The 23,132-nt window shown below is 45.8% G+C and overlaps 1 protein-coding gene across 4 annotated transcripts in view; it reads left to right on the forward strand.

Annotated features, from left to right (window-relative positions):
- The window catches only part of VWA3B (von Willebrand factor A domain containing 3B), a 340,688-nt gene that overhangs the window by 244,002 nt on the left and 73,554 nt on the right, over positions 1–23,132 (forward strand). For all 4 annotated transcript variants that reach the window (XM_063953326.1, XM_063953327.1, XM_063953324.1 and 1 more), the window contains exon 23: positions 22,579–22,699. In XM_063953326.1, coding sequence (XP_063809396.1) covers positions 22,579–22,699 — 121 coding nt within the window. The remainder of the gene's footprint in view (positions 1–22,578; positions 22,700–23,132) is intronic.

Genomic DNA, 23,132 nt, shown 5'->3' on the forward strand with positions numbered 1-23,132 from the left:
GGGAGCGAACTGAGTCTAAGTACACTACATGTGTACACAGTACCCAGACTGGTATTACATACTAAAAAGGGGGCTGACTCCATTTTAGGCACTAAACTTACCTCAGCCAGTATAAAAAAGTGCGGGAAGACCACGCACCATTGAAGGGATCCTATTGAAGGGCTTCACTATGAGCGGATCCATCAGCTCACCAGCGCCATTTTGCCTCTGCAGTGGACACAGACGCTACCTGACAGGGACACGCAGCTCCTCCGGAGAGTCTCCAGTTTACTTCAGCGGTACCAGGGGGTCATAGCAGGGGGGAGTGCTTACTAGTGTACTAAGTCCCCAATCTGGGTACTTAGTCTGCGACCCGGCTAAGCTTGGCAATAGCAGTAAGGGCGCTGTGTGCTGGCTCCAGACTATCTCTGTGTCTCTCTTGAAGGGCTCTTTGTGGGTTAATTGTGCATTTAACCTGTTCCTGTGTGTGTGTGTGTGTGTGTGTGTGTGTGTCTATGTGTGCGGTTACTGTCACAGTATGTCAGACAAAGAGTGTGTTTCATGTAAGGCACAGTATTCCTCTTCTCCAGGGGGTTCACCGCAGTGTACTCAGTGCAGTGCACCCTCCCAGGCTAGCGGGGCAGAGCCAGCTTGGCTGGATTCCATTAGGGAAATGCTTTCCAATATTTTTACTAAATTGTCCCTCAATGAGAAAGAGATGCAATACTTAAGACAATCGATGACTGAGTTTATGAACAGAGACTCAGTACCCAAACCAGTGTCTCAGTCCCCTACCATTTGTCCGCAAAAACATCCTTTGGCCCATATCCTGCAGTCTCACTCTGATGATGAGGGGTCAGACATGGAGGAGGGGGATGTGGACTCAGAGGTGGGGGAGGCTACTCTGTCACAGGGAATAGAGGCTCTCATAGAAGCTATCAGAGAAGTTCTGCTTATCCTTGATAAGGTAACAGAGGAGACTGAGGAATCTTATTTCTGCTGCGGGGTACACTGGTCTCCACAGGGAATGACATTGGGGTGTAGAGTAGGATCTTGATCCGAGGCACCAACAGGCTAAAAGCTTTGGAAAAGATTCTTCCTAGGCGCTGCAAACTGGAGCAGCAGTAGACAGTACAAAATAGGTCACCACCTACAAGAGCAATGTAAAACAGAAAAATACAGTCTCACTTTCTGCGCTCCAAATGTCCCTTTGTTTTAAACGATCCTTACAGCGATGTCATATTTGTTCATAAAATAAAGAAGAATTTATCATAGTGTAATCCTGTAAAGCATAAAAGTTCTTTCCACTGTGTTGGGGAGAACTAAGTGATGAAGATGGTCCCACAAAAGAAATGAACCGTCCACCTTCTTATGGGGTCACCCAAAGTGATGCCGTGAAGATACGGTAATAGATTCTTACACGTATGCTTACTTGGAAATAGAGGATGGAAAGCACATAAAGGTTTCTTTTCCGTGTGGGGTTTTTCTCTGTGACACCGTATATACAGTGTAAATACCACTCATATGATGAGTATGCAATTAGAAAAGAGAAGAAAGGTGGGAAGCCAATTAGGGCCGGAAAAACCTCCTTTTATTAAAATATGAATAAAAACATAAATAGACAACCAGCCGTACCAAATGGGGGGCAGAGATGGAAATCAATTGACATGTAGTGATCCGGATATCATAAATGTCATATGCCCCCTTCAATGGATGTACTGGTTTAGGACATCAATATAGCACTGTATCGTATCAACGCGTTTCGACGCTCTGCGGCGTCTTTGTCAAGATTTAACAGTGTGTTTCACTATAATATACAAAAAAATATATACAAAAAATCCAATAAAACATTATCCTTATTTGCAAAAAAAATAATCATAATGACAATCATAAAAACAGATATAAACATAAAACATACCACCAGTATGCAGCCTCTCCTGTGTGGTCAGCTGAATGAAAACTCCCAGTCTGACCTCCCTTAAATAGCAAGACCTTAGTAGGTTTGATCTTAATCAGCCAATAAGATAGCCACCAATATGATGGACATTAGCAATAGACAATCTTTTACAATTCACAAGGGACCTGATTTTACAGATTTGGCGCCAAAACATTCAAATATCCCCTTCATAGCACTGCCCTGCATCTCACTTCCATGGCAACATCTGAACTACGTTCCGTTCCCCTGGAAACGCATTAAGTGTACAACCAATCCGATGGCTAGCAGTACTGACGTAACATCCCGCCAGCCGTGCGTACCGTTCCCTTGGCAACACTTCCGGGGTACAAATCAATTACACGCCCCAGACGCGCCATCCCAAGTTAGAAGCAATCTCAACCTCATTCCCCAATATATTGGGACAAACCTGGTCCCGGGAACCAACACCCCGTAATCTCGTCTCATCACACTGAACTGACTGCCATCGCATGAACGGAACAGGACATAGGGAAAGTTCTGAACTTTACCCTTTTCCAATATGGTGTCACCGTAACTTCCGCCCCCGTGATACGTCAAAAATGACTCTCACACACGGACCCATCTATTTCCAAAGGCCAGCGTCTCGTTTACATAGCAACGTATTAACCAAAAAAGAGTCAGCCGTGCTCCGCCTCCGATAAAAACATCCTGCAGAGCGTTACCCTGGAAACGAGTACGATTCCAAAGTCCTGAGCCAACTATATACCACAGGGACATCCTGCCCACTGTGCGTACCGTTCCCTTGGTAACACTTCCGGGGTTTAAACCAATTATGCGGCCTGGACACATCAGCTAAATAGAAACATAATCCTGCCATCCTGTGCTCACTGTAATCGTGTGCTCGGATTAGGACGTGGGGGACGTTCTCAACTTCACCCTTTTACTAAATGGTGTCGCCGTGACTTCCACCCACTTATCATGTTCTCACAAACGGACCCACTTATTTTTAATGACCAGCGTCCTGTTTCCATAGTAACGTATTTAACTGATACAGACATTAAATGAAACGCTACCTGGAAACGTAGTATAATTTGAAGGTCCTGAGCCATTGTATGTGATGAGGAAAACCAATACCATACACATTACCCATATCCTACATTCTAAATGGACACCCAACATATACTTCAGTCCCCTATATATAGGGAACATAATAGATATAGCAACATGATAGTTACTAAAAAATGCAAATTACAAAATATACTGACATTTACATACGAATTTCTCAGAACACATAATTTCAGTGAAGCATGAAAAACACTTGTGTATAAACCCTAGTAAAATGACCTAATCATCCCTTTACAGAAACCACCTGATTTCAAAATCATGGTTTAAACCATGCGGTCTAAGGCTGTTGAATTCATAGATATTCCTCATTTCCGCCTTAGCTAACCTATTGTTCCTATCCCTAGTCCTCCAGTTATTCTGTATCCACTTGATTGCACAAAAACTCTTTAAACCCTTGACTGATTTTTCATGTTTATCTTTAAAATGCAAGGAAAAGGGATGATTAACATTACCATTAATGATGTTTCGAACATGTTCGGCCCAACGAATTTTCACCTGTCGTTTGGTTTTCCCTATATACAGTAGATTACATTTACACACTATGCCATAAATGACATAATCTGTATGACAGGTTATAAACTCGTCAATTTTGATAGTCTTCTTTTCCCAGCTGAAATTTATAACTTTAGATTCACTGCTGGGACAGGCTTTACAAAGTTTACAGTCTCCACACCGGTAAAACCCCTTATTCCTTGGTAGAAACCTCTTTCCATCCATAGGTAATGCACTGGATATGAGACTGTTTTTAATATTCGGTGCCCTCCTATATGTAATTTTCGGCTTTTTAGGCAAAACTTTACATAAGATTTCGTCCTTCATCAGAATATTCCAGTTCTTTTTAATTATTCCTTCTATCCTTTTATGATGTTTATTAAACTGTGGCACTCTACTATATATCCCGCACCAGACTAAATGATTCAAATACAATAATAATAATAGTATATTCAAAGAAACCAGCTAGTTATACCTTTCTTTACTAAATTACACCTTACAAGTGCTGGAGGTGCTCCTGCAATCAAAATATACAGAACATTAAAAATTGTGTTTGTTGCAAAGAGGCAACAAAGAGAATGGATTAAAGAGTTAAAACGTAACCTTTAATCAATACTCCTAGGAGTATTGATTAAAGGTTACGTTTTAACTCTTATAATCATATCAAATTGATTTGCATAAAAATTGTTAAAAAAGAGTGCTCCAAAAAGCAATCCATTCTCTTTGTTGCCTCTTTGCAACAAACACAATTTTTAATGTTTATTAAACTGTGTATGGAAAGAAACCTTAACATTTGTGGTGTAATCCTTACTATGTTCTTTAGTTTTAAGCAATGTTGACCTATCAGTATTTCCAACCTCCTCTGATATTTTAGTTAATTTTGAAATCTCATATCCTTTTTTTGAAAAATTGGTGACCATAGCCGAAGCTTGTTCCTTATATTTTGTATTGTTGGAACAATTCCTACGTAACCTAAGTAACTGACCCTTAGGTACATTCTCCAACCAGATAGGCAAGTGATTACTATCCAAGGGTATGTACGTATTACAATCTGTAGGTTTAACGTAATTGCTGGTGATGAGGTTTCCATCAACTACTTCAATGTTTAAATCGAGAAAGTGAATGGAAGATCTACTAATATCAAAGGACAGGTGAATGTTCAGAGTATTAGCATTAAGATATTGACAAAACTCCTGTAGGGTGGACTCATCCCCCTTCCAAATGAAAATTATATCATCTATGTACCGCCACCACCGCACCAGGCTCGCACCCCAGTCATGCCCTGCCCACACATGGGTGTCTTCCCATCTGGACATGAATAAATTTGCATAACTGGGTGCGAACCTGGTGCCCATGGCGGTACCGACTGCTTGTTTGTAAAAAGAACCATCAAAATTAAAATAATTGTTGGTAAGAATAAATGATATTCCATCCAAAATAAAATTAGAGAGTAAAGTATCAAACTTTTCCAGGGTCAATATAGTCTTAATAGCATCTAAACCATCCGTGTGAGAAATGATAGTATAAAGGGAGGAAACATCCGCAGTTATACTTATTGTGTATTTTTCTCTGTGATTTTTAGTCACCATATACCTCTGGAACTCTCTGTTTGTGCTAATACACTACTCAGGGAGTTCTTGTCAGGTGTTGTGCTGCTGATATTGTACTGGGTTGCCTTGAATTGAGCTTTCAGATATGTCAGCTACAAGGGGCGAGGGAGCTGGGGCTGATCCCACAGTGCGTGGTGGTGATGCTGCAGACACGTTTGAGGAAAATATAGCAGCAGAGGGTTCAGGTTCTGGGGGTTCCTTACCCCCCAGTGGGACCGTAGCAACGGGGGTTCAAAATGACCCACCTTGGGGGCGTGGCTTGGACGCTGTCCTGACTAGTCACGTTGAGCTGGAGCTCCTAACTATAAGTGCTCTAATATATCCTAAATCTCCCTATATCAGCCTCTGCTGGCTCCTGATCCCCCCCAGTGAGCTGCTGCCTGCTGTGGGCTGCCCGGAGTGATCTCCAGTAACGCTGAGAGCTGATCTCTGCAGCTCCGAGTTCGGGGCCTACGCATCCTCCAGAGGCCGGGGCCTCGATTTTGGGGACAGCCCGGCGCCGAGCTCCGGAACCCGCTCGCGGCCGCGGCGGGACCCGGCGGACCTCCTGTGGGCTCACAACACCCAGCCTGATCGGCGGAGACCCTCCCCAGACCCTCAGGTACCGTCTAAATAACGTTAGCTCCCTCCCTGTGCATGTTAAAGCCAGTGGTAGTGGAGTCTCTGGCCTGATAACTCTGGCGGCGGCCATCTTGGATTTCTCCTAACAGCTCCTGAGATCACAAGCAGCATAATCCAGAGCTACTACATAGCTGCTCTGGGACATCCTCTGAGCCCACACATCCTGCATGCTGTATAGCTGTAATCACCTCTACCTATTGAAGACATATAATAAGCTGCTAACTGCAGCCACTGCAATACGCTCTGCAATTTAATTGTGCCCTACCATACTAATCTGTCACTACTCTCAGCCCTGCCTGGAGTCTTCCTACCATCATTACCGAGCTTGAAGCAACCCTCGTCTCTATACTCATACAGCCCGGCAAGTTGTGACCCCTAATATGCGCTATCTCCACCCAGAGTCTTACCGTTTAACATGGGAATACGTCTGAAAAACAGCATCCTGTCTACTTTATAACACATCAGCCTAGAGGGACCCAGCTGCTGCATTATCCTCAGAACATTTATTTTTCTCAATTCTTTTTTTTTTTTTTCCCTTTATCTCACTATGGCACCTAAAAAAGCAAAGGGCACGCTACCTCCTCAGGTATCTCTCCCGATTCGGAAACAGAATCAGGCGTCCCCGCCGCCTCGAAGAGTGTCGGCCCCCTCCACGAAAAGTCCGAACACATCCGATCTGCCCAGTTCGCTCTCAATGTCGGGCGTAGACCCGAGCTCTGACGCTCCCCTTACCGTGAAGACCCTTTGCCAAGTCCTGTCGGCCTTCAAATCGGACTTAACTCGCGACCTCACAGCTGCCATACGGGAAGTTAAGGAGGAGCTGACAGCCATTGGTGATAGAACCGACACTCTAGAACGTAAACTGGAAGAATTGGTGACGTCACATAATGAGCTCATCACAGCTCACGACCAACAACAAAACGAGTTGGACATGGTTAAAAACAAAATGGCAGATATGGAAGACCGTTCCAGACGGAACAATATTAAAATACGTGGAATACCCGATTCGGTTGATAACTCCGATCTGACGAAATAAGCGATGGCCCTGTTCCGTAAACTGCTACCTGAAGCATCTGATGCGGAGCTGCTCATTGACAGAATTCATCGCCTTCCTAAACCTCGGTTCCTCTCCAGCTCCTTACCTAGAGATACACTACTCCGGGTGCACTTCTTCACCGTTAAGGAACGTATTCTCCAAGCTACTCGAGATGCAGAGAACTCTGATACCCTAGGAGGCTTGCAACTGTTTCCGGACTTTTCCGCAATCACCCTTTCTAAAAGACGCAGTCTAGCCCCGATTACCACCGCCCTTCGGGCCCAAGATATCCGTTATAGGTGGGGCTTCCCAGTGAAGCTGATTGTATTCTATGACGGCTCTACGTTTATTATATCAGAACTGGAAGCCGGAGTGAAGCTGCTCGAAGACTGGGACATCTCGGTGAAACTACCATCCTCACATGAGAGACGTCCTCCTCCTCGCTCGGAATGGTCCACTGAGTGATCATATTACGTAAATAATGTATTGTTCTAACATGCCTTTTCGTATTTCGTTAGAATTACCGTCTATATTATATTCTGTCTATTGTAGCCCTTACGGCTCTCGAACCCCTCTAGGTGAGATACACCGTGTTCCCACTAATTCATATAGCGCATACTCTTCTACTTAAATGTGGTCGCTCAACTCCCCAGTTTACCTGTTTACCTGTTTACTGGCCTATCTTTCTAGTATTCGCTAAATGCAGCAGATGGAGGTCTTCCCGCTAGCAAAATACGCCAGTGCACTTGTGATATATTTGTGTTTTTCTGATATGTATTTATACACCACGTACCACATATGTTTAGATGGAGATGTGCAGTTAATCCCCTTATATATTAGCTGTTTGTTTTCTTACTGACTCTGGGCGGATTGAAGAGTCCACCTGCCCCTCGTTTCTCTACTGCATTCATTTTTCCCCTGCAGCAGCTATGCAGACCCGATGTACTGGGTCGATTTACTTTTCTTTCCCTTTTGCTTTACTATGTCTATGCATATCGCCCCGTTTCCGTGTTTTTTGTATCCCCCCCCCTCCCCCCCCCCCATCCGGATGGGATGCCGTCACTTGCATGATATTCTAACTGAATAAGTATGGTTGGTATTCTCTCATTGAACGTTAAGGGCTTAAACTCCCCCAATAAACGTAGATTAGCTCTATCCTCCTTCCATAAGTATAAAGCCGATATAGTTGCCCTACAAGAAACTCACTTTTCCTCACATAACCCCCCTGTATTGAAGGATCATAGGTTCACTACTGGTTTCTTCGCTAACGGACCCTTTAAAAGAAATGGAGTAGCTCTGCTGTTTAGAGAGGGTGTCCCCTTTATTCTCCACTCACAAATTGCAGACAAGGCAGGCCGGTACTTAATTCTCACAGGTATTTTGGAGGGTAAATCCGTCACAATAGTATCTCTATACGCACCGAACTCGAATCAAGTGGCCTTTATTCAGAAGCTATGCTTACTTATCCAGAAGGTCCGGGTCGGCTCCCTAATTCTCCTAGGAGACTTTAACTTAGTACCAGACCCCAAACTGGATAAATCGTCCCAGCCCTCTTCAACTACACCTAAAACTCGCTCTGGCCCCTCACTAGCGCTGCGCAATGTGGTAGCGGAATTTGATTTATATGACATTTGGCGAATCAGCAACCCCTCAGGCAGAGACTACACGTTCTTTTCACCAGTTCACAATTCCTACTCACGAATTGACCTCGTGTTATGCGATAAATGGACCTTGCAGGAATCTGGTGGGGTGGATATCCTACCTATCACCTGGTCCGACCATGCTCCGTTATTTTGGAAGTGGCACATTGGACCTGCCCCCGCCCCCCCCAGACCATGGCGACTATCTCCCCATTTGTTACATGACGCGTTGGCCAAAAAGATTATCTCAGACAGCTTATCCCTATATACAGATACCAATTCCCCTTCGGACACATCATTACCAAACTACTGGTGTGCGTTAAAAGCGGTTGTCCGTGGCTCTGCTATTCAGGCTGGAGCAACGCTTAAAAAGCAAGCCAAAAGACTCCAACTAGACTTGGAACAAAGACTTAAAATAGCTGAAGACAAGAATAAGTTACGCCCCACTCGACTTTTACGTAAGGAACTTGCTGACATCCGCAGCCAATTACAAAAACTCTTAATTTTTAGAACCCAAATAGCTCTCAATAGACTACGGCAGAAATTCTATTTAGTAGGTAACAGACCCGGTAAAATGCTAGCCCGCAGACTTCGTGCCCAACAAGCTCGTAACAGAATTAAATTCATCCTTTCCCCTACAGGCTCTAAGCTTGCTAACCCATTAGATATTGCTAACCAATTCGCAGACTATTATACTAAACTGTATAACTTACATTCTGACCCCCTTACATCCCAGCCTACCCCCGACACTATTCAAGCGTTCCTTTCTTCTATCAATCTCCCTACCCTAACCCATGACCAACTAGACGCCTTAAATGCTCCTTGGACCGTAACAGAGGTCGAATCCACTATTAAAGCTCTCCATAAGAATAAAGCCCCAGGCCCCGATGGGTTTATTAACGACTTCTACGCTTCCTTTGCGGACCGCCTCTCCCCCACTTTGACCGCTCTGTTTAATGAGATAACTAATACTGCTACCTTCCCTAAAGAAATGCTGGAGGCTCAGGTAGTAGCTATCCCCAAGCCTGGGAAATACCCTGCCCACTGTCAAAACTACAGACCAATCGCATTACTTAATAGTGATGTCAAGATATATGCTAAATTGATAGCATCCCGACTTAGTGTTTATCTACCGTTGTTGATTCACCCCGATCAAGCTGGGTTTATGCCTGGCAGACAGGCCTCTGACAATACCCGCAGAGTTTTTAACCTGATAGATAGGGCCCCTGGCACAGAGGGATTCTTATTACTCTCATTGGATGCTGAGAAGGCGTTCAACAGACTGAATTGGCTATATATGCGTACTGTTTTGGTTAAATTTGGTTTCTCGGCCCAGATTCTGGCGTCAATCTTAGCATTATATACCCTACCGTCAGCTAGAGTTTTTAGTAATGGATTTCTGTCGGACGCCTTCCCAATCACTAATGGTACCCGCCAGGGCTGCCCTCTCTCACCTTTGATATATGCTCTTGGTATTGAACCCCTGGCAGCTAAAATTAGAGCAGATGCTGCATTCCCAGGCCTGACCCATGGCGGACTCTCCCATAAATTGTGTCTCTTTGCTGACGACGTTCTCCTCTTCGTATCTCAACCCTCCTCCTCTCTCCCGAAACTACATTCCATATTACACGATTTCAGTGAGGCATCATACTACAAACTGAATACAATGAAAACCGAAGCCTTGCCGGTCCAATTACCCGATACACTCACGGCCGCTTTACGTTCTCAATATCCATACAACTGGAAACTCAACTCACTTACATACCTCGGGATACATATCCCCCCTACCTCCTCGGCTGTGTTCGATTTAAATCTCCCCCCCCCTGATACTCACTCTCCAGACCCTGACATCCTCGTGGTTGCTGTATGAGATATCCTGGCTGGGACGTTTATCTGCCTTTAAAATGTCCTTACTACCCAAACTCATGTATTTATTTCGCACTATACCTTATTCTTTTCCCAAACCGTACCTTGATAAATGCAAAGTGGTTCTGACGAAATACCTATGGAAATCGCACCCCCCAAAACTGGCACACGCTAGAATGATTCTTCCCCGACATAGAGGAGGCCTCGCATTGCCTGACCTAAGTATGTACCAGGAAGCATGTGTGCTTGCCCAATTGAAATCTTGGAACAAATCCAATCCCGCTCCCCTCTGGGCTCACATTGAGGAGGTCGGGTGCATAGGATACCCCTTAGCAGATTTGCTGTGGACTCCTAAGGTCCTCCGTCCAAATGGTTTGAATGTTCTTCCCTCTACGGCTTCTTCCTTACGAATATGGGATAATTTGATGAGTAAACTTCCTAGCATTACTACCCCCCACACGACCCTTTCACTTAAAGCAGTGAGTAAGTTAATTCCCAACTTACATATCTCTACGTGGACTGCTTGTAATATTCATACCCTTGGAGACTTATTGGACGGAACTACCTTCCTTACATTCGCCCAATTGCACGATAAATTCTCCCTCCCAAGTGCTGAACTCTTTCACTACTTCCAGATCAGACACTGGTTCCAAAGCCTACCCACAGTACAAACTCCCCCCAGCTCTCTGACTCAGTCTATCCGATCCCGCATAGTATTATCTTCATCAACTAAAGATATAACTTATTGGTACAACACACTCATCTCATTAGTCCCATACCAAAAGTCTAATGCTCAGAGGCGCTGGGAGGGAGACTTGGGTATTCCCATAGCAGAGTCACAATGGGAGAAATTATACCGTTTAACATTTCGCATGTCTCGCTGTTTAAATCATTCAAAAATGCATGTTAAACTACTGAATAGATTATATCTGACCCCAGACAGACTGCACACCTTCTGGCCCTCCTGCTCACCACTATGCTGGAGAAATTGCGGAGAGATAGGGCATGTATACCATATTTTCTGGTCATGTCCCCTTCTCCAAACTTTCTGGGCAGAAGTATTTACGCTAATAAATAAAGTTATAGGCCTATCTTTAAGCCCATCCCCAGATCTGGCTCTACTACATATGTATCCCCTGGAGGTATCATCCTCCCAGAGGTACTTGTTGGGACACATCTGTATAGCAGCAAGGGCAACCCTGGCCCAAGCCTGGAAGCAGGTGGCGGTCCCACCTGTTCTAAAGGTGTTTCATAAAGTTAATTTTCATTATACTATGGAAACCGAATGTATGCCTTATTCCTCTTCTGCTTCCTCTCCCATGGTGAAATGGTTCCATTGGCATGAATACGTCACGGAGGGGGAGGGCTCCACCCTCATATCACACCCGGGGCTGTCGTCCCCTATACAATTCAGTCTGAATGAGGAACCTTCTACTTCCTGAGTGCTCTATCTCCCATACTTTCCCCTCTGGTTTTTTTTTTTTTACTAGACATTACATTTATGATGTTATCAACCGATTCCCACAGGTTTCTAGAGATGGAGTAGAGAATCCATATTGAATTAGCTATGCGCATTTCAAACTGTTAACATGTCTAGGATACCTGTATACCTACTTAGTGTTATGCTATCTGTTCTATATGTAAGTTGCATTTTATTGACGTGTACATCCCTCCCCACCCTGGTCTTTTTTCTGTACCCCCTCCTTTTTTTATTCCCTTTTTGCATTCAATATAAAATTCAATAAAAACTATTGATGTTAAAAAAAAAAAAATGACCCACCTTGGGCTACTTTATCCTATGGGACCTCCTGTGCTGGTACAACCACTTATGGACCCTGCTGTTAATCCGCCATGGGCAGATCAACTATCCACTCAGTTACAGCAATTGAACCAATCACTGACTAAACAGAAATCTCACCCTCGTCTACCTAAGACCAAAGGGTCCTCTAAGCGGGCCATTACTTCCTCACAATCCACCAACGTCCCAGACACCTCGTCTGATGAGGATAGCGTATATACTGACCCCACAGACACTGATTCTGATACTTCTGATGGGGAATCTGTTTCAAATGTAGACTTGTTGGAGGCTATCAGGTTAATTCTTCAAATTACTGATGACCCAGAGCCTGATACTGCCCCTAAGAAACCGGACAGATTTAAATGTCAGAAAGTGGTTAAACAAGGTTTACCTCACTCTGACCATTTAGTTGACATACGTCAGGAATCCTGGGAAAATCCAGGAAAGAAATTCACACCTCACAAGAATATGCTGGCTCGCTATCCCCTCGCGTCGGAGCTAAGTAAGAATTGGGAGACACCCCCGCCAGTGGATTCGCAGGTGGCGCGGCTGGTGGTATCCTCAGCTCTGCCTGTAACTGCCGTCACGTCTCTGAAAGAACTGACGGATAAGCGTGTGGAGGATTGTTTAAAGGCGATTTACACCCTAGCTGGTGCTGCGCATCGACCCACCATTGCAGTGACTTGGGCTGCAGAGGCTATTGAAGCATGGGCTCAGGAGTTGGAAGCTGAGCTGCCTTCCAAAGTTTCTGATCATGCTAGACAATGTCTGTTGTATATTGTCACAGCTTCTCATTACATTAAGGAGGTGGCTTCTGATGCCGGTATTTTGGTGGACAAAACTTCTACTACGTCCATTTTGGCTCGCCGGATTCTCTGGTTGCGGTCCTGGTCTGTGGATCTGGACTCTAAGAAAACCCTGGAGGTGCTCCCTTTTAAGGGAGACATTATTTCTGGAGAAAACCACAACAAGATAGTGGCTGACTTAGCTTCTGCTAAAACAGCTTGTCTACCTAATACTGCTCCTTCGGTACCGAAGGCTAAGAGTACTTCCTTTCGCTCCTTTCGTCCTTCAGGGAAAGCAAAGAGTCAGGCATATCCGAAACAGGCTCGCACTTCCAAACCCAATAAGCCCAAACCCAAACGGGCCTGGGCTGCCCGTCAGCCTGCTTCCAAAACTCACAAGCCTGCTGCATGACGGGGCGGGCCTCCCTCTGAGGGATCCCAGGGTGGGGGGCCGACTTCTAGGGTTTACCCAGGAATGGTTAAAGACCACTTCAGATGCCTGGGTACGGGAAGTCGTCACTCGAGGTTACGCCGTATCCTTCAAGAATCGCCCCCCTCATCGATTTTGCCTGACAGACGTCCCATCGGATCAGGTGAAGGCAAAAACTCTTCATTCTGTGGTACAGTCTCTCCTAGACACAGGAGTAGTACTACTGGTGTCTCTGGCTCAGAGAGGCAAGGGGTACTATTCACCGCTGTTCCTAGTCCCGAAACCGAATGGGTCCTCTCGGCCCATTCTCAACCTCAAGTCCTTGAACAAATTTGTGAGGGTCTCCAAGTTTCGTATGGAAACTCTTCGCTCTATTGTTCTGGCCTTGGAACCTGGGGATTATATGGTCTCCCTGGATATACAGGATGCTTACCTGCATATTGCCATTGCAATGTCGCATCAGCAGTACCTGAGGTTTGCGGTTGGCAACCTCCATAACCAATTTCGGGCGTTACATTTGGTTTGACCACGGCTTCGCGAGCTTTCACCAAGGTCATGGCGGTAATGACGGCTGTTCTCCGCCGTCAAGGGGTCAGGATCCTGCGGTATCTGGACAACTTGTTGATCCTGGCAAATTCCCCAGAAAATCTCCCACGCCATCTGGATCTGACTATCCAGTTTCTGATTGCCCACGGGTGGCTCATCAACTGGAAGAAATCTTCCCTGGTCCCTGCTCAGAGCATGGTGCACCTGGTGGCATTGTTGGACACTCACAGCCAGCGGTTGTTCTTGTCTCAGGAGAAAGTCCTGAAGCTTCATCACAGGATTCAATGCTTCCTATCTCGTCCGCAAGTGTCGATACATTCGGCACTGCAAGTGCTAGGTCTCATGGTGTCGGCTTTCGACATGGTGGAGTACGCTCAATTCCATTCCCGCCCTCTGCAGAGGCTGATTCTTCCCAGGTGGGACGGCCTGCCTCACCGGATCAGGTCGCAAATGATCTCCTTGTCTCCGGATGTCCGTCTGTCACTAAGATGGTGGCTGCAGGACCATCGATTGAGCAGGGGTCATCTATTCTGGATCTCCAACTGGGTCCTTCTGACGACGAATGCCAGTCTGAGAGGTTGAAGTGCGGAGCAACACTCCCTTCAGGGTCGGTGGACCAGGGTCTCCTCCCAATAAACATTCTGGAACTGCGGGCGGTGTTCAACTCGCTGAACTTGGCCCAGCATTTAATACAGAACAGACCTGTTCAAGTACAGTCGGACAACGCCACCACGGTGGCATACATCAATCATCAAGATGGCACTCGAAGCCGCATGGCAATGAGGGAAGTATCAAAGATTCTTCAGTGGGCGGAACGCCATCTGCCAGCCATATCGGCAGTATTCATTCCGGGGGTTCTAAACTGGGAAGCGGACTTTCTCAGTTATCAGGACGTACACGCCGGAGAGTGGAGCCTCCATCCAGTAGTGTTTCAACTCCTCGTGGACAAGTGGGGCCCTCCAGATGTGGACCTGATGACGTCTCGACACAATCACAAGGTTCCGGTCTTCGGAGCAAGGACAAGGGATCCTCAAGCAGCGTTCGTGGACGCACTGGCAATTCCATGGAACTTTCAGCTGCCATACGTGTTCCCTCCGGTGTCACTCCTCCCCAGAGTAATAAGGAAATTCAAGCAAGAAGGAGGAATCCTACTTCTGATCGCTCCCACGTGGCCCAGATGGCATTGGTTCTCAGACCTTCAGGGTCTCTCGATAGAGCGTCCCCTTCTACTTCTGCAGCACCCAGATCTCCTCGTTCAGGGCCCCTGTGTATATCAGGATTTAGCCCGGTTGGCTTTGACGGCATGGCTCTTGAAGCTTCCGTCTTGAGGGCCAAAGGATTTTCTGAGGAGGTCATTTCAAACCATGTTAAAGGCCCGGAAACCGGCTTCTGCTCAGATTTATCATAGGGTCTGGAATTCTTACTTTGCTTGGTGCGCCACTAACAATCATGACGCTTACAAGTTTAGTACGGCCAAACCTTTGGCCTTTCTACAATAGGGCCTGGACTTGGGCCTTCGTTTGGCCTCCATCAAGGTTCATATTTCTGCCTTGTCTGTTTGTTTCCAGAGAAAAATTGCGACCTTACCTGATGTTCATACGTTCACTCAGGGTGTGTTGCGGATTCAACCTCCTTATGTCCCGCCTGTGGCTCCTTGGGCCTTGTCGGTGGTTCTGGAGGCGTTGTAAGGGTCTCTGTTTGAGCCTGTTGAATCTGCAGACCTTAAGTGGCTTTCTCTTAAGGTATTGTTTCTGCTGGCTATTGCCTCTGCTAGACGGGTGTCGGATCTGGGTGCCTTGTCTTGTAGGTCCCCATATCTGATTTTTCACCGTGACCGGACGGTTCTTAGAACACGTCCCGGGTACTTACCTAAGGTGGTGTCTTCTTTCCACCTAAATCAGGAGATCGTGGTTCCGGCCTTTGCCTCTCCTGACTTGTCTTCCAAAGAGCGGTCTTTGGATGTGGTACGGGCTCCCCGTATCTATGTGAAGAGAACTGCTTCCCTTCGGAAGTCTGATTCTCTCTTTGTACTGTTTGGTTTTCACAAATGTGGCTGGCCTGCTCACAAGCAGACCTTGGCCAGATGGATTAGAATGGTGATTGCACATGCTTATGTACAGGCTGGCCTTCCAGCTCCTGCTACCATCAAGGCCCATTCTACTCGGTCTGTTGGACCTTCTTGGGCGGCCCGCCGTGGTGCGACCCTAGAACAATTGTGCACGGTGGCTACGTGGTCCTCAGTGAACACGTTCATAAGGTACTATGCCTTTGATACTTCCACCTCCCAGGATGCTTCCTTTGGACGCCGGATTCTTGTGCCCGCTACAGTGCATCCCCTCCCATGAGGAACTGCTTTAGGACATCCCTAATATCATTCCCTGTGAAGCCCAGTGTACCCCGCTGCAGAAAATGAGATTTATGGTAAGAACTTGCCATTGTTAAATCTCTTTCTGCGAGGTACACTGGGCTCTACAGGGTGCCCACCCTGACGCACTTAGCTTCTTTGAGTTGGTATGGCATTAGCCGCTGACACTTTGTCCTGTCCTGAGAATGTGGTGTATGTGGCTACTAACAGTTGTTGTCTCTTTTACCTGCTACTGCATTGGACTGGTTAACATAAACTGAGCTACTGTGCACGGAGGCGGGGATATAGAGGAGGTGGCGCTATGCATTCTGGGAACAGTCAAAGCTTTTAGCCTGTTGGTGCCTCGGATCAAGATCCTACTCTACACCTCAATGTCATTCCCTGTGGAGCCCAGTGTACCTCTCAGAAAGAGATTTTACAACGGTAAGTTCTTACCATAAATCTCGTTTTTAATATAAAAAATAAATCCTCAGCCACTTTTCCTGTGTCAAAGGAACTAAGGTGGTCATTCCGAATTGATCGCAGCCAGCAACTTTTTGCTGCTGCTTCGATCAACTAGTACACGCCTATGGGGGAGTGTATTTTAGCTTAGCATGGCTGCGATCGCTTATCAAACAGAAGAGGACGAGTCCTATACCTGCTTACCCTGTGCGACGATCTCTGCGATGCTGGAGCCGGTTTTGACGTCAGACATCCGCCCTCCGTTCTGCTGGACACGCCTGCGTTTTCCTTACCACACCCCGAAAACGGTCTCCAACGGTCCGGATCCACCCAGGTACGCCTTCTTCTTGTCAATCTTCTTTGCGGTCGGCTCTGTGACCGCTTCCATCGTAGGACGCGACGTAACCTGGCGACCCCTGTCGCCGGGCAATGTCGCGCACACGCATTGCGGCCGCCGTGCATGCGCATTCCGGACCCGTTCGCACCGCTGCGATAAACCGCTGCATGCGAACGGGTCGGAATGACCCCCTAAATACCCTGTTTGAAGAACCATGGGTTAATCCTGATAGGAAATTTAAAATCCCTGAAAGGTTGATATAATCTTTTGCCTTTCCTCCTAAGGATAGGAAAAAATGGGAAAATCCACTGATAGTGGATGCATCAGTATCCAGGCTGTCATGGAAAATTGTATTGCCTGTCCCGATGCAGCCTCTCTAAAAGACCCGGCTAATCGTAGAATGGAGAATACACTCAAATCTTTGTATACAGCTGCTGGGGTGGCCCAGAGACCCACTATAGCATGTGGGTGGATTACTAAGGCCATCGCCAAATGGTCGGATAACTCAAGGGGAGATTATTTTACTCCTGCAACATATACAGGACACTGCAAATTTTATGGTGGAAGAAAAAAAAAATGGTGGTGAAAAAAAAAGGAAAAATGGCTTGCTTAATGCACGCACCACTGCTATGGCAGTGTCAGCACGCAGAAGCATATGTCTATGCAAGTGGACTGCTGACGCGGACTCCAGGAAAGGAGTGGAAGGCCTGCCCTTCACAGGAGAGGCCTTATTTGGAGATGAACTAGACAAATGGATCTCTGTAAGTCCACATTTCTTCCTTCTGCAGCTCCCCCAGCCTGGAAGGCCTACTCAGAACCTAATCTACAGTCCTTTCGGACTTCCAAGTTTATGGGCAAAACCAGAGTGTCGGGGTCAAGTGTTTTTGTGAATCCGTTAACCCTGGACCAACCGAAGGTGTAGGTGCTGGGGTATGATGAAAACAGGGAGGACGAAGAAAGTTCAGTTTCATATATTTATTAAAGGCAACAATTCCAGTAAAGAGTTAAATGGCAATTATTAGTCACCATATGTATACTGACATATTGCAATGAATGGTATAATGATAAGCAGGAACAGTCTTAAAGATGCATTGAAGAAATGATCATACAACTGAGTTTAAACAGGCTTGTGAATGAATGAAGAATTGTCCAAATGAAGGAATGATTGGTGCTAAACTGTAAGGAGTGTTAACTGGATATTGTACACATAAATGAATAACTGTAGAGACTTGTACTGAAGCTTAAAGGTTAAACTGGAAGGCTGTGAAGAATTGTCCTTGATTGCAGCAACAATGAAAATACAATACTGAATGGAATACTTGCAAGTTGTGAAGATAACACTTGAAGCACTGTGAAACTGCAGCAGAAGACAATGGTGAAGAATGAGTTAAACTGGATGATGAGAGAACGAGAACCAGTATGTAGTGGAAACTTCCACAGACTGTGATTATAGCAGGCAGTCACTGAACAGAGAAACCTCACACAGGACTCTGGGGATTCCACTTGTTGCCACTTGGAGAGCGATTAACTGACAGCACAGCAGGGAGCTGGTGAATCTCTTGCGGTGAAGGCTGCAGGCAGACCTCTGGGAGCGGAGGCGATATCAGGAACACTGGAACGCCACAGGATATCGGAGAGAGCACAGAGCTAGGGCATAGAGTAGATACAACAAAGCACTGGCTCAGAGTAACATAATCCCAGCCTACTTAAAGCCATCTGCAGCCATATACAAAGCCATCCATCCTCCAGCCTTATATCATACTGGGCACACGCTACATACACCCGAGGACGCTCGGGTTCATTGGCCCTATTGGAGAGGTAATAACAGATATACTTATTGTCTATATATTGGCTCTTTTGAACTTTGAGGTATTTCTACAAACGGCTTCAATATACCTCTATGAGCCTCCAATTATAAACAGCAAATACTGCACATAAAAGTTACTGTGTCCAATTCAGCAGGAATAATTATTCCACAGCAGCACCTGCTCCAGTGTTGCATGTTCATTGAAAAACTGTTTGTTACATTTTGAACTATAAGTAGCTACTTATTTCAGCTTTAGCGTGCTGGCCGGGCGCTACTCATCACTCCCCGGCCCGCAGCGGCTGCGTGTGATGTCACGCAGCCACTGCGGCCCTCCCCCCCCCCCCCCCCGTTCGGTCCGGCCACGCTTGCGTTAGCCGGACCAAACCCACGAAACGGCAGCCAAACGCCGCCGTTCCGCCCCTCCCGCCCAGCGATTGCCTCTGCCTGTCAATCAGGCAGAGGCGATCATATCCCTGCTACGGTCTTCGGCCGTCTGGCATGCGCCGGAGCACTACGGCGCATGCGCAGTAGGGACCCGTACGCTCTGCTTCGTTTAACCACCATTATTCCAACTTGTTTGTAGTACCGAAACCGGACGGTTCGGTAAGACCGATTTTGAACCTCAATTCGTTGAACCCGTACTTACGAGTGTTGAAATGCAAGATGGAGTCTCTGAGAGCTGTGATCTCAGGTCTGGAGGAGGGGGAATTCCTAGTGTCTCTGGATATCAAGGATGCGTACCTTCACATTCCGATCTGGCCGCCTCATCAGGCTTATCTACGGTTTGCACTGCGGGACTGCTACTACCAGTGCCAGGCACTGCCATTTGGTCTCTCCACGGCACCGAGAGTGTTCACCAAGGTGATGGCAGAGATGATGTTCTACTCCGCAAACAGGGAGTGAACATAATTCCGTACCTGGACGATCTTCTGATAAAGGCATCGTCCAGGGACAGCATTGGACTCTCAACCAGACTACTCCTGGATCACGGGTGGATTCTGAACTTACCAAAATCTCACCTGGAACCAACGCAGAGGCTTCCTTTCCTGGGAATGATACTGGACACAGAGTCTCAGAGAGTGTTCCTTCCCTTGGAGAAGGCTATGGTAATCCAGTCGATGGTTCGGACTCTCCTGAAGCCAACCCCGATGTCGGTGCACCTGTTCATTTGCCTTCTGCGGAAAATGGTGGCCTCTTTCAAGGCGCTTCAGTATGGAAGGGTTCATGCGAGCCCCTTCCAGCTGGATCTGTTGGACAAATGGTCCGGATCACATCTTCACATGCACCAAAGGATCCGTCTGTCGCCAAAAGCCACAGATCGACATGATGGCCTCTCGACTCAACAAGAAGCTCAAGCGGTATTGTTCCAGGTCTAGAGACCCACAAGCAGTGGCGGTAGACGCTCTGACAACTCCATGGGTCTACCAGCTGGTGTATGTGTTTTCTCCGCTTCCTCTGATCCCAAGAATTCTAAAGAGAATAAAAAGGGAAAAGGTTCAAGCAATCCTCATTGCTCTGGACTGGCCTCGAAGGGCCTGGTACACGGATCTTCTCAAGATGCTGAACGAAGATCCGTGGCCTCTACCTCTTCACGAGGATCTTCTACAACAGGGTCCGTTCGTCTATCAAGACTTACCATGGCTACGTTTAACGGCATGGAAGTCGAACGGCTGATTCTAGCCAGTAGACGGATTCCTGACAAGGTCATCCCGACTATGATCCAAGCCAGGAAGGGGGTAATGTCTAAACATTACCACCACATATGGAAGAAGTATACACCTCTTGGTGTGAGAGCAGACAATATCCTGCGTGGAATTTCTTCTGGGACGTCTCCTGCTTTTTCTGCAGTCTCGGGAGTGGATGTGGGCCTACGCCTAGGCTCCATTAAAGTCCAAATTTCGGCCTTGTCTATTTACTTTCAGAAACAATTGGCTTCTCTCCCTGAGTTACAGACGTTTTTGAAAGGTGTTCTGCACATCCAGCCTCCTTTTGTGCCTCCCATGGTACCTTGTGACCTATTTGGTGCTGCAGTTCCTCCAATCTGACTGGTTTGAACCGTTACATGAGGTTGACATAAAGTACCTTATGTGGAAGACCGTTACACTGTTGGCCTTGGCTTCAGCAAGACGTGTGTCGGAGCTAGAGGCGTTGTCTCACAAGAGCCCCTACTTAATTTTCCATGAGGACAGAGGTGAACTCAGATCTCGTCAGCAATTTCTTCCTAAGGTGGTGTCCACGTTTCACATCAACCAACCTATTGTGGTTCCGGCTGTTATGGACACTTCTGCTACCTCAAAGTCTGATGATGTTGTGAGGGCTTTGAAGGTGTACGTAAAGAAGACAGCTCATCACAGGAAATCTGACTTGCTGTTCGTTCTCTGTGATCCCAATAAAATTGGGTGTCCTTCTTCAAAGCAGTCTATTACACTCTGGATCAGGCTCACTATCCAGTATGCTTATTCCACGGCAGGATTGCCCGGTTCAAAATCTGTACAGGCCCACTCTACTAGGTTGGTGGGTTCTTCTTGGACGGCTGCCCGGGGTGTCTCGGTTTTACAGCTCTGCCGAGCAGCTTATTGGTCAGGTTCAAACACGTTTGCAAAGTTTTACAAGTTTGATACTTTGGCCTCTGAGGACCTTCAGTCTGGTCAGTCAGTTCTGCAGTAACCTCAGCACTCTCCCACCCAGTTTGGGAGCTTAGGTATTTCCCCATGGTACTAAATGGATTCCCAGTATCCCCTAGGACGTAAGAGAAAATAGGATTTTAATTACCTACCGGTAAATCCTTTTCTCATAGTCCTTAGAGGATACTGGGCGCTCGCCCGTTGCTTCGTTCTTCCTGCACTGTTACTTGGTTTGTTCAGCTGTTGCTGTTCATGTTTCAAGTTTGGTTAGCATGACTTTCCTATTGTTCTGTGTGTGCTGGTTCGTAATCTCACCACTTTCCTTATCTATCCTTCTCTCAAAGTTTATCCATCTCCTCAGGCACAGTTTCCTAGACTGAGTCTGGTAGGAGGGGCATAGAGGGAAGAATCAGTGCACACTATCAAATTCTTAAAGTGCCCAAGGCTCCTAGTGGACCCATCTATACCCCATGGTACTAAATGGATTCCCAGTATCCCCTACGGACTATGAGAAAAGGATTTACTGGTAGGTAATTAAAATCCAATTTTTTTTCTCTAATCATGGAATATAATTAGAGATCCGAGAATCCCATTTTCTTTGCATATAGTAGGTTTTATGAGATGGATTTATTGTTATGGGAATTAAGTTGTTTAATACATCTACAATTACAGATCTCAATGTTTTGTACATTATCATGTCCTTCAGATATTGTAAATTGTAATCCTGTGATCAGTACAATTATTTGTGTTTTATCTTTTGCACTATTCATTTAATCTAAAATGGAACACATTAAATATTTTTGTTCTTTTAACAGTTTTATCCTATTGTTGTAGTACCCCAAATGCAATAATATTTTATTAACAAATTAGGAAAAGTCAACTGCTCCATCATCCAACAGTTTAACAGTTTAGCATCTCTAAATAGTCGGTAAATTCAGCACATGTGATTGACTGATTTAGAATCAATAAAGTAGCTGCCCTGTTTACCCCCCAAAATGGTTTCTCAATGATAGAGATATAAGCATGTACGGTAAGTAAGCCATCGTAATTACTAAAAAGTTAAGTTTATCCTACAAACAATAGCAGTCAGCTGTCATTTCCCACTGTATTTAATTTATTTTTTATTTAAAAATGTTATTGTTAATTATGTGTTCTCAACAGAAAAATAATGAAGAGAATGAGAAGAAAAATATTAATACTAAGACAAAAAGAAAAATATTGGACACACTGAGAAGTCAAAAAGTCATCGCAAGGTCTGAAATTGATGGTTTTTATTACCCAGGTACTGACTACTGCTACAATTACATCAGCCCAAACATAAAACTTTTCACATCTACAATTTGATATACATTGTTAAGACTTACTTTCATAATTGTTACTAATTACATAGATTATCCACAGTTAGTAGCTTTGTTGAAGCATAAAAGGTAATTAAAGGATAATTACAATGAAATATATTTAGCTGCCATTACCTGTTACCCCAACTAGCGTCGGCACAGGAGTTGTTTCGGTTCCCAGGAGTGAACTGTTTAATTTCAATGGTGCTGTGTTAAAGTACATTACATATGGATTACGGTAATGTCCCAATTCCCCTGGAGCCTGGGTCGGGGAATCAGGAATAGTAAACATTTAAAAATCTCAGTTCCCCAATCCTGACGGCAAACAGTCGGGATCAGCGAATTGGGAATTGTTTACATATTTAATTTCCCTGATTC

Source organism: Pseudophryne corroboree, chromosome 2 (genome assembly GCF_028390025.1).
Source record: "Pseudophryne corroboree isolate aPseCor3 chromosome 2, aPseCor3.hap2, whole genome shotgun sequence".
Taxonomy (NCBI): Eukaryota; Metazoa; Chordata; class Amphibia; order Anura; family Myobatrachidae; genus Pseudophryne; species Pseudophryne corroboree.